The 12,309-nt window shown below is 38.7% G+C and overlaps 1 protein-coding gene across 1 annotated transcript; it reads right to left on the minus strand.

Annotated features, from left to right (window-relative positions):
• Positions 1–128: 128 nt before the first annotated feature.
• LOC116141853 (endoplasmin homolog) lies at positions 129–4,788 on the minus strand. The gene is made up of 15 exons (XM_031427324.1): positions 4,660–4,788; positions 4,449–4,569; positions 4,194–4,347; positions 4,028–4,108; positions 3,744–3,855; positions 3,510–3,636; positions 3,277–3,415; positions 2,838–2,946; positions 2,538–2,746; positions 2,227–2,442; positions 1,972–2,137; positions 1,540–1,681; positions 1,270–1,420; positions 753–1,157; positions 129–585 (listed from the first exon to the last, which is right to left on the minus strand). Exons 1-15 carry the CDS (start codon positions 4,724–4,726, stop codon positions 304–306), a joined length of 2,481 nt encoding a protein of 826 aa, XP_031283184.1. The 5' UTR covers positions 4,727–4,788; the 3' UTR covers positions 129–303.
• Between the last annotated feature and the right edge of the window lie 7,521 nt (positions 4,789–12,309).

Consider the following 12,309-nt stretch of genomic DNA (forward strand, 5'->3'; position numbering starts at 1 on the left):
TATTGAAAACCTTTCAAATCAATTAGGTGATAGATTTTGACAACTGGATTGATATGCCCATTACCACTTAACATAGGGCAACAAAACCAATTGTGGCCCCAAAAGCAAAAATACAAACATCAGAAGTTACGCAACTCATCATTAATAAGACGTTAAAAAAACAAAATTCCTGCTGTTTATGTTTACATATTTAATCTACGATCTCGAGTTTAATTTAACCAAAGTTTAGAAAACTTAAAATGCATGTTGCAGTGCTTTTGGGTTCTCTAAAGAAACTGGAATGTTGCCCATGCTTCAGGCAATCTACAACTCATCCTTGACAGCTGAAGGCTCTGTATCCACATCATCTTTAGCACCTTCGCCTTGGCTGTTGGAACTAGTTGAATCTTCTTTTGTCTCTGTCTCAATCTCCACCTCCTCAACATCATCTTCCTCCTCAACTCCCGCTTCAGGACTAATGTTAAGGCTAGACTTCACTGAGCTGTAAATTCGGGAGGCAAAATCTTTCGGATCACTGAGCAAGAAGCCACTCTCCATGAGTGCCGTCTGGTAGATGAGATGAGCTGTTTGTTTCACACTCTCATCCTGAAAAAAAAAGCCCAATCAGTGCTAAGAACAGAAATTCAAGAAATCTTGCAACTAAATACTTTTCAAAAACAATTAATCAACCTAGCACAGCAAGGAATATTCATCCAAGTGAAGTGCAAATATAAGTGTCATTAAGAAAATGCGAAAAATTTTATGAAAAATACCTCAGCGCTCTTCACAACTCTCTCCCGAAGCTCTTTGATAATTGGGTGCCTTGGATTGATCTCAAGCACCCTCTTGCCCCGCATATATGCTTGCTTGCTAGCATCAGATAGAGTCTGAGACTGCATAATCCTCTCCATATTTGCACTCCATCCATACTTTGATGTCACAACCACACAGGGTGTGTCAGCCAAACGGTTGCTTATCTTCACATCATCAACATTCTCGCTGGCAAGAGTACCCTTCCACCACTTGGTGAGTTCCTTGAATGACTCCTTAAGTTCCTTATCCTTGGAGTCTTTCCCAAGTTTAAGACCCTCTTTGGATACATTCTGGAATTTTTTGTCTTCGTAATCCATTAGGTATTGCATCAGGTATTCATCAACTGGATCTGTGAAGAAAATAACCTGGCAACAATGCAAACGAATAGTCAAATATAAATAAAATAAATAAATAAATAAATAAAGCAACAAGAAAGGTACATAAAACATTTCAGGAGCAACCAAATCATTCCCATACCTCATAATTCTTCTTCTTAAGCCCCTCAAGGAATGGAGATTTTTCCAACTGTTCCTTGTTGGTGCCCGTTATGTAAAAGATATCCTTCTGCCCGGATTTCATTCTTGAAATGTATTGGTCCAGTGAAGTCAACTTGCCATCCGACTTTGTGCTGCAAGGAAGTACAAATTCCATGATTGATCTCTCTGACAACAGGATCTTAGATTCAAAAACAGCATGCTGCCTTGGACAGTAATGTATGATGATAAACTCATAAATAAAAACAAATACCTCTCAAATCTGAGGAGTTTGGCCAGTCGATTCCTATTAGCTGCGTCCTCAATGATACCAAGTTTGATGGATTTGCCAAACTCATTCCAGAATTTTGTATATTGACCCTTCTTCTCATCATCATCACTGGATTTTTCAACATCTGCGTCACCATCAAGATTAAACATCAGCACAATTTCCAGTAACCATTTTAACTGATACCATATAACAGCAAAACATAAATCATAGAACAGAAAAAAGGCAGTTTGTTTTGCTTTAGATAGTCATAAAGATTTAACCAGAAAGCCCAGCCTGCTCACGAAAATTAAATTAATGCAATTTGACTTGGCAATAGGTATGGCTGACACTTAGTTTTGATATAATGCACAAGGAAACAACAAAAGGATAACCCCATGTTATATAGGAAAAAGCTTTAAACAAATTAGAGTTTACCCTTCTTGTCTTTGTCAGTGGACTCATCAGGATCCTCCTCAGCGATTTTACGGATCATATCAAGGGCCTTGCGAATGAGTTTCTTCTTGATTGTTTTCAAACTGTTGTGTTGTTGAAGCATTTCTCGTGATACATTAAGTGGCAGTGTATCAGAATCAACGAGTCCCTGCACAATTTGAGAACCAGTAATTAAACCACTTTTATCTCAATTTTGGAGAACCAATCCCAGGGAACATAGCAGAGACTTAGTTTTACCTTCAAAAAGCTCAGATATTTGGGTAAAAGCTCATCAAATTCATCTGAGATGAAGACTCGTCTAACATACAACTTCAAGTTGGATTTGTTGGTGTTGTAATAACTCTCATACAGATCTTGAGGTGCCTTTGGAGGCACAAACAAAACAGCCTTAAACTCTACATCACCTTCAGCAGTAAAGTGACTCCATGCTAAAGGTTTCTCATCACTAAAATCCTGTAGAATTAAAATTTGGCAAACTAATTCAGAATTTAATTCTCCAAAATCCTATGATTCTCAAGTACCACACAGTTACAAAATATGTACAATACCTTGGCTAACGTTTGATAGAATTTGGTGTATTCTTCCTCTGTCACTTCCTTTGGATTTCGCAGCCATATAGCCTTAACATCATTCAGGAGCTCCCACTCATAAGTGGTTTCCTTTACGGTCTTTGTCTTTGGCTTTTTCTCAGAATTTTCATCTTCATCTTCATCTTCACTTTTTTCAGTCTCTTCTTCCTCTGAAGAGCTAGTTTCAGCTGTTTGTAGCAATAGAGTAACATAAGCATAACACAAAAGCAAATATATATATATATAATAAAACAAAAACTTAGCGATTTAAGTGTGTACTTTTTTCCTCTTCCTCGTCTTCATCTGAGGGAACCTCCACATCCACCTCTTTGCTAGCCCAAATATAGATGGGGAAGTTGATAAATTCAGAATATTTCTTCACCAAATCCTGCAGAGAAAGAAAACAAATTAATCACGAAAAACAAAATGCAATGGGGAAACAATAACCCTTAATTCCTGTCATCCATGTCAACATGCTAGTGCTAATTTCCAATCAGTGAGCAGAAACTAGGGCAAAAAATAAGAACGTTTGGTGCATATCCATTGGAAAAAGATGCATTAATATCAAGTAGGAAAAGTAAAAACGTTTGTAGCCCGTGGAGATAAAAACGTGGTTCCATTAAATCTTCGATGACAATGAACATTTCTACCCACTAAAAAAAAGAAGAGTAAATGAGAAAGTTAAATGTACAAAGGTCAAATTTGATGAAATACCCACCTTCAACTTGGACTCCTCCAAGTACTCCCCAGCTTCCTCTCTAAGGTGTAATCTAATCTCAGTTCCGCGTCCAATTGGCTCATTCCAAGTATCCTCAGAAATTGCAAATGCCCCATCAGCCTTTGATTCCCATACGTACCTGAAGGTCAAACAATTTGCAAGACCATCATTTGACAAAAACAAAAGTTTGGAGTATCAAATTTAACATATCAAATCAGTGCAAAAATGCTTACTGTTTGTCATCATTATGTTTGCTAATAACTTCAACATAGTCAGCAACAAGATACACAGAGTAAAAGCCAACACCAAACTGCCCAATAAGATTGAGGTCTCCACTAGACTGCACTTTCTCCACAAATGCTGCACAAAAAAGCAATAATTATACTTAATATTGCTCAACACTGGGCTTTATAACAGTAATGCCATATTGTCAAGCGAATAAATCTAGCGTTCACGAATAAATGTACCTGAAGTTCCAGATTTCGCTATGGTTCCCAAGTTCTTGATTAAATCCTCCTTGGTCATACCAATACCTCTGTCACGAATTGAGAGAATTTTCTTCTCTTTGTCTAACTTAATCTGTGTATTTCAAAACGAATCAAACAAATCAAATAAGGTCTCTACAATTATACTAAATCCACTAAGTATCTTAGCCTATAACTGTAAATTTAGAAGGTATTATTCAAAGCTACACAAGATTAACTTAATCTAACTAGGTAGTAAGTATCGCTATGTTTGATTCGACAAAAACCTGGATCTCAAGCTTAGTGTTGTCTCCTTCACCCAAAACCTCTTTGTCTGTTAGGGAGAGGAATCTAATCTTGTCCAGCGCCTGAAATTCAAAGAAAAAATTCCATTAAAATCTCAGTGAAAATGCATCAAAATTTGAGAAACTTATTATAGAAAGACATACTTACATCAGAAGCATTGGAGATCAACTCTCTAAGGAAAATATCTTTGTTGCTGTATAGAGAATTGATAAGAATGTCCATGAGGCGAGACACCTCAGCCTGGAACTCAAATTTCTCCGCATTATTACGAAGCGACCTCTTCGAGATCGACTCCGCTTCCCTAATACCAAAATCAAAACCAAAAAATACATTTTAGTAGCATGCCACGAATTGCAACGAGAAGAAACACACACACACAAAAACACAAAATATAGTACCAACCTCTTCACTACATCAGAATCTGTCGACAAACCGTTCGGTACAGCACCTAGCTTTTCCTCCACCTTTGGAGGATCCGCTAGTTTATCAGATTCATCTTCTGCTTTCGCCTGGAACTTTTGGCCTAAACAACCATAGATCCAATGCCAAATTAATTCAGTAAGTTCCTAAACACAAAATTAGTTTCCAGATCCATAAAAAAACACTAGCTTACCTTGATCTGGGATGAGAGCGATAAAGAAAAATAGAATCAAAAGGGAAGGGATTGTCCACCTCCTCATGGTACACTCGCAGCTTTCGTTTTAGTAGCTTTAATCAGTTACAATCTATCTCTCTAAATAACCCCTTCGGCATTCCCTTCATTATATAGTGTGGTAGAAGCGACTTCGCTATTCCGAGTTAAACGCCATCGTGGATGATCCGACGGTTTACAATTGTTAATTGATACGTGGCGTAATGTAATTGGACTAGTTTGTTTCCTCGACGTGGAGAATTTAAGTGTGTTGGACGGCCCCACGAGAAGACTAAGAACCGGAGTCAACTTAACCAATCTGATTGGCCGATCTTTGCCAAGATGGCTGATCTGACGACTATTATTTATTTGTGAACGTGGCAGAATGTAGTTGATCTATTTTCTATTTAATGTGTAGATTTCAACTATACAAGATTTCTAGATAATTCCACGGAAGTGTTTGGGTCCCAGGAATAGGATACCCGTAGTTCATACTCGTCTGCTCTGGGCCAAGGTTGAGTTAATTTAGGCTTGTGAACCGAGTAAACGACCTGTTCTCACCCCAGCTTTAGCAAAATTATTGTTTTCACCCTTGGTTTCATAAATTCCAAATAACCACCCTTAAATTATTAAAAAATCTTTTAATATAATAGTTAAAGGGTAAAATTGTCATTTGAACTATGTTAAATTTGAAACAAAAATAAAAATCTTAAAATAACCCTCCACATCTCAAAATTCTCTCCCAAACACCCTCCCTCTAAAACTACTTAATCTCTTCTGGCACTTCTCTCTCACTCCCTCTGCCACAACCTCCCATTTCTTTCCCTAACCGGCAACTGCGCACCTCTTTCCCTCCCTAACCCAATCTGGCCAAATCGGAAGCCGTAATTAAATCGTTTATTGTCCACATCACTCTCGTCTTTAATCCTCCAGCGAAAGAACACTCTCAACGTCGGGGAGCAATCAGGTGGGCATCCGGTGAGCAGCAAACGACACAAAGAGAAGACGAGAGTCAGGTGGGCATGACTACGAGCAGCAATACACAGCAAAGTCACGACAACACCAACCACCAAAATCCGAAAGACACCGCGAACTTGTCGTGATGCATTCATGAGATCGACTGATCTTGAAGTTTGGCGATGCAAATGCAAAGGAAACCAGGAAGATGCGGTCGGCGCAGCCACTAAAGGTAGGCGATGGGCTGGGGATGGTGGGGGCTATAGTTGGCAAGATCTGGTGCAATAGGCTAGATGGGTTGGGATTTTGTGTTGATTTGGATCCATGTGAGCAAGTTCAGTTAATTGTCCAGGTTGCCAAGTATTACAATGATTTGTATGAATTGATGGAGATTTTCTTTGGTTTATAGGATGTTGAAGCAGGTAGTGTCGTAGTGAGGCAGGCATAGACTAAATGCGGAAGAGAAGATTTAATATTGAAAGAAAAAAAAAACTAAAAAAGAAAAAGAACAAAAAAGATATATCGTTTCTATTTTGAGGGTTGGTGACAACTATTTACTAATTTGGCTGGATGTTGATAGTGGTTGGGTGACGGTGGTGGTGGTGGCAATGGCAATGACAGTGGCTGGGTGGCTATAGATGAGGATGATGCAAAGGTTGAAGAAGAGGTTTCATTGAAATAAATTTGAAAGTATGGGACATACTCTTGGATTACCTATTGTGGTTAGTGGTTGGAAAATCAAAGTAATCAAATGGCTAAAGAACAAGGGAAGTTAAGTTTCTTTGGTCTAATAGTGGAGACCACGACCACCTAAGTAATTGCTTAAAATTGTGTTATTTTCTTCTCCCATTTTATTCACTGCTCCTTGCCCTTTAAATAAGCAAGAATTTACATATGTTTAAACTATTTAAACACCCACGTTGCAGATTTGTGGCATGAAAATAGCAACAATACTAACTAAAAGCAATTAAAAATGAGCCACTTGAAGACCAGGATTGAGCTCTATAATTATTAACTGAAATGAAACAAACAAACAAATAAACCTTATCTCTCTCACCAACGTATACCCATGTGCCATTATATCATTCCCTCCTGCTTAAAAAGTGCTCATGTCCTCAAAAGCGAGACATGGATACTGCTGCTGAAGGATCTCAAGGACTTCCCACGTTGTTTTTGAAGGTGAACACCGAGCCCAATGGACTAGAACTTCCTACGTCTTTCCCTTCATTCTTCGCTCAAGTATGGCCAGCGGATAAGGAAAAGGATCTTTGACACTAATGTTGGGTAGTTGCTACTGGACTGTTACTTGAGCACCCAAATGTTTCTTCAACAAAGATACCTGGAAAATAGATGGATATGACTTCCAAGTGGTAACTCCAATTTGTGAGCGATAGCACCAATATGTTGAACGACTTGGAAGGGACCCTAAAACCTAGCTGCTAGCTTGTGTGACTGTCGTCGAGAGACTAAAGATTGCCTTTACGCTTGCAACTTTAAATACACGTAATCACCAACTTGAAATTCTCTCTCCCGATGCTTTGAGTCATAAATTTTTTTCATCCTATTTTGAGCTTGAGCTATTTTGTCCCTGGCTTCTCTCACAATAGAATCTCTTTAAATGAGTTGTTGCTCCACGGATGCAACCTTAGCAGTGTTTGGAACATATGTCAACAACTTTGGTGCTTCTCTTCCATAAACTACTTCAAACGGTGTTCTTCCAATTGTAAAATGAAAGCTGGTGTTGTAACAGAACTCCGCCTAGGACATCCACTTATACCATTTTCGTGGCTGAGAACTTGCGAAACAATGAAGATACATCTCCAAGGTTCGATTGACTACTTCAGTTTGGCCATCTGTCTGGGGATGATACACCGAACTGAAGTTAAATGCAGTTCTGTTCAGCCTAAGCAGTTCTTTCCAAAACATGTTGGTGAATGTTGGATCACGATCACATACGATAGTCTTAGGCAACCCATGTAAACGAAAAACATTGTCGAAGAAAAATTGAGCAACTCCAGTGGCGGGGTAAGGATGGGTAAGAGCCATGAAGTAAGCGAATTTCGACAGTTTATCAACAACTACCAAAATAGTAGTTTTTCCATTTGAATTCGGCAAACCGTCAATGAGGTCCATTGAAATGTCCTCCCAAATTTTGGTGGGAATTAGGAGCGGTTGAAAAAGCCCTGCTGCCAAAGTTTGTTCTACCTTGTTTTGCTGACAAACCTCACACTCTTGAATAAATCTTCTAACCTTTCCTCTTAAACCCTTGAAATAAAAGTTAGCTCTTACTCGATGATCTGTTTTTAAGAAACCTTCATGTGTGCTATTATGAAACTGTTGGATGATCTAATTAATTAACCCAAAGCCTTTATCTAAGTAAATATTTTCCTTGTAAAATAGGATGCCATTGTGAACTTGCCAAGGTCCCATCACCTCATCTTCTTACACCAACCGTATGAGATTTTGAGTTTTGGGGTTGGAAGTATTAGAAATTGGTTGAGACAATGCTAGAAATATCGCATGATTTTCCCTGTCTTGGTTATTGGTTTCTTCCTTCTTTCGGGAAAGCGCATCTGCCACAATGTTTTCTTTTCCTTTTTTATACTCCACGGTAAAGTCAAAGCCCATGAGCTTAAATAGCCATCTTTGTTGAGTAGAAGTAGTGATCTTTTGGGACCATAAGTGTTTCAAACTTTAATGGTCAGTTTGCACAATAAATTGTCTGCCAAGGAGGTAGGGTCTCCATTTTAGGATTGCCATGACTAAAGCTAAGATCTTTTTCTCATAAGTTGAGAGGAGAAGATGTCTCCCTTGCAAGGCATTACTGAAAAAGCCAATAGGCCTTTCTTGCCTCAAGACTGCACCAACACCAGATCCTAATGCGTCGCATTCTACGATGAACTCCTTGGAGAAATCAGGAAGTGCAAGAACTAGAGCTTGTGTCATAGCCCTCTTGAGAGTGTCAAAAGCTTCTTCGGCCACCATAGTCCAAGTGAAATTATTCTTCTTGAGCATTTTGGTAAGGGGGCTTGCAATTCTACCAAAATCTTTAATGAATTTATGGTAGTACTCGCATAAGCCGAGGAACCCTCTAATTGCCTTCATAGTTTTCGGCAGGGGCCAATTTAAGATAGCTTCGGGTGCGTTTAGTTTATTATTTTGGATAGGATTTTGGGGATAATATTGGGTTGTTAGATAGGGGAGTATTACGAGGTAAACTTTAAAAATTTATGAAAAAGCCCTTAGGTTTACTAATTTAATTAAAGACCCTAATATATAAAATGACAAAAACACTCCATCACCTGCAGTGCCAGATTCCGGCCACCACCATCGGAAACTAGCCGAAAAATTTCGTTACGACATAGACCGGTCGGATATGTGCTGTAACGCGTCGTTATGGCCTTTTCCGGCTAGATCCACCACGGATCTGGCCGAAAAATGCCAGATCTACGCACTGCTGTGCCTACGACGGCCAGAAAAGGCTGAAACGACGGCCATCATTGACTGTCACGGAAAAGGCTAGATCTAGCCATTACCGGCTATTTTCGGTGGCTATGTGACTATTGTGATAGATTCCGGCTACCACCGGCGGTGGTAGCCGAAATCTAGCAGGTATTGGTGGGTGGGGGTGTTTTTGTTAGTTTTTAAACTTTTTCTTGGGGGGTATTTAATGAAATTAATAAACTTATAGGGTCTTAACGTAATTAAAAAAATAGACTAATATTTTGGGAATAACATGCCAAACAACATTTGAAAAATAGGATTGGGAATATGGATAAAAACAATAAGTCAAACGCACCCTTCAATTTTTTCTGGATCTACACCAACTCCCCAATTAGAAATAATATGGCCAAGGTACTTAACTTCTCGTTGGCCAAAATGACATTTTTCCAATTTTACTAACAATAGGTGATTTTGTAAAATGGAAAATACAATTTCTAAATGTTTAATATGAGTAGTCCAATTCTTGCTATAAATTAGAATATCATTAAAAAAAAAAAAAAAAAAAAAGAACAAAAAAAGAACAAAATTTCAAAGATAATCTTTAAATACCTCATTCATGAGAGATTGGAATGTTGATGGAGCATTGATCAACCCGAAGGGCATCACTAAAAATTCATAGTAACCCAGGTGTGTTATAAAAGTTGTCTTTTCAATATCTGACGGATAAACTCGAATTTGATGATAACCGGATTGTAAATCCAATTTGGAGAAGAATTGTGCCCCATGAAGTTCATCAAGAAGCTCATCTATTACTGGTATCTGGAATTTGTCCTTGATTGTGATTTTATTTAAAACCCTGTAATCCATGCATATTCTCCATGACCCATCTTGTTTTTTTACTAGGATTACTTGAGATGAATATGAGTTGTTGCTTGGTTGAATTGCTCCAGTGTTTAGCAAGTCAGTCACAACTTTTTCAATCTCTGTCTTTTAGAAATGCAGGTATCAGTAGGCTTTACTGACATAGGATTAGAACCTTCTTTCAAAGGAATTTGATGGTCATGTGCACGGATGGGAGGAAGTCCCATTGGTTCTTTAAGAACTACTTGATGCCTTTGCAACACTTGTCGAATCTCAGGTAGAATGATGGTGCTCTTAATTCCTTAAGGAGTAGCCTCCACCATGTGTAGGAGAACCCCATGTCGCTGTTTTCGTGTGGCTTGTTCAATTTGGTGGCTGTTGAAAAGTTTGTTTTCTGGAAGCAACTCTCCTTGCAATATTACCTCTCTTCCCTCATATCGAAATCTCATTCGCATCTTTGAAAAATCTCATGTTATGAGCCCTAAGGTTTGTAACCATTGGATGCCAAGAACAACATCATAGCCTTCTAAATGAAGCACATACAAGTCAATAGTGAGAGGAATATCTTGTAAAATTACTTGCACTGGATCACACCTCCCTGAACTTGTCAAGCTTTCTCCTGAAGCCACTATTGCATTAAACTTTCCTTTATGGTTCAATTGTAACCCTACACTATCTACAAAATCTTTGTTCACAAAATTATGGGATCTTCCTAAGTCAATCAAAATGAGTGCAACTCTATTGTTGATTCGTCCTTTTACTCATGGTTTGTGGGTTTGGGAAACTAGTCATAGCATGGAGAGATATGGCTAGTGTGTCTGTTGGTGAAGGCTCCTCGGTCTCCATCTCCACATCTTCATCGCTATCATCAAGGATAACCTGAATGGAAAATAGCCGCTTACACCGATGTCCTGGCTCGAACAGCTCATTCCATCAAAAAGAAAGGCCTAATCTTCTTCGCTCGTTCAGTTCCTCCCAATTTAACTTCTTGACTGGAGGATTGGGGGTTGTGATAGCTGGGGGACGTGATACCGTTCCAACAAGTTTGCTAGGTGGAAGAGTTTTTCATTGGGTCAGAAGTTTGGCCTCATACAAATGCGCCAGACTGATGGTAGATGATAGTGTCTGTGGCCGATTTGCTTAGACCTCAGTGCGGATAGAATCCTTGAGTCCGCTTACAAAGCAGCTGACTTGTCGTTCAATCGTAAGGGAACCCACCTTGGCCAACAATCGTTCAAATTGATTCTGATACGCTTGAACCATCCCTTGTTGTTGTAACTTTGCTAACTCGCTGAAAAAAATTGAAAAACTGATTTGGACCATATCTTGAGTGGAGTCCTTCTTTAAACTCTTCCCAAGTGACAACCTGCTTCTCCTGTTTGAGAAGTTGGTACCATAGTTGTGCGTCATCTTCCAAATGAAAATAAGCTAGCGAAACTCGATCATTGATAGGGGTGTCATGGAACATGAAGAATGGCTCTGCACGACATAACCAGCTTGTGGGATCTTCTTGGCCATTAAATTTGGGAAAATCCAATTTAATGAATTTTGGTGCATATGTTGTTGAGGAGTGATTGCTGTTATTGTTCCTGTGAGTCGTTGCTGAAATTTCTTGGGCAGATGAGGACTCTCCCTCTTTGTGCAAATACATTTGTTCGAACTTTGCATTCAACTGCACAGAGAACTCATTTAACTGATTAAGAATGGCTTGTTGACCTCCTGTTAAGGTCTGGACCATCTTTTCTAGTTGCTCCACTCTCTGGTCCATGCTTGTGCTTTGATAACACCTTGGGACGTACTCCTTGGATTTACCTATTGTGGTTAGTGGCTGGAAAATCAGAGTAATCAAATGACTAAAGAACAATGGAAGTTGAGTTTCTTTGGTCTGATAATGGAGACCACGACCACCTAAGCAATTACTTAACATGGTGTTATTTTCTTGTCCCCTTTTATTCACTGCTCTTCGCCCTTTAAATAAGCGAGAATTTACAAATATTTAAACACCCACGTTGCAAATTCGTGGCATGAAAATAACAACAATACTAACTGAAAGCAAATAAAAATGAGCCACCTGAAGACCAGGACTGAGCTCTACAATTATTAACTAAAATGAAACAAACAAACAAATAAACCTTATCTCTCTCACCAACGTATACCCATGTTTTATCGTATCAAAGTAAAAGATTACTGTTCTAATTCTACTAATTAGGGAGTTTAAAATAATTTATTAATTTATTTGTTTTTGGTAATAGCATTTTCTATACTTTATCAAAACCAAAAAATCATTAACGCTGTTAACCTAAGGGTGGGGATCTGGAATTTATGAAATCAAGGGTAAGAACTTGCCATTTCGATAAACATTGGGTGGGA

Source organism: Pistacia vera, unplaced genomic scaffold, assembly GCF_008641045.1.
Source record: "Pistacia vera cultivar Batoury unplaced genomic scaffold, PisVer_v2 Contig400, whole genome shotgun sequence".
In the NCBI taxonomy this organism is placed as follows: domain Eukaryota; kingdom Viridiplantae; phylum Streptophyta; class Magnoliopsida; order Sapindales; family Anacardiaceae; genus Pistacia; species Pistacia vera.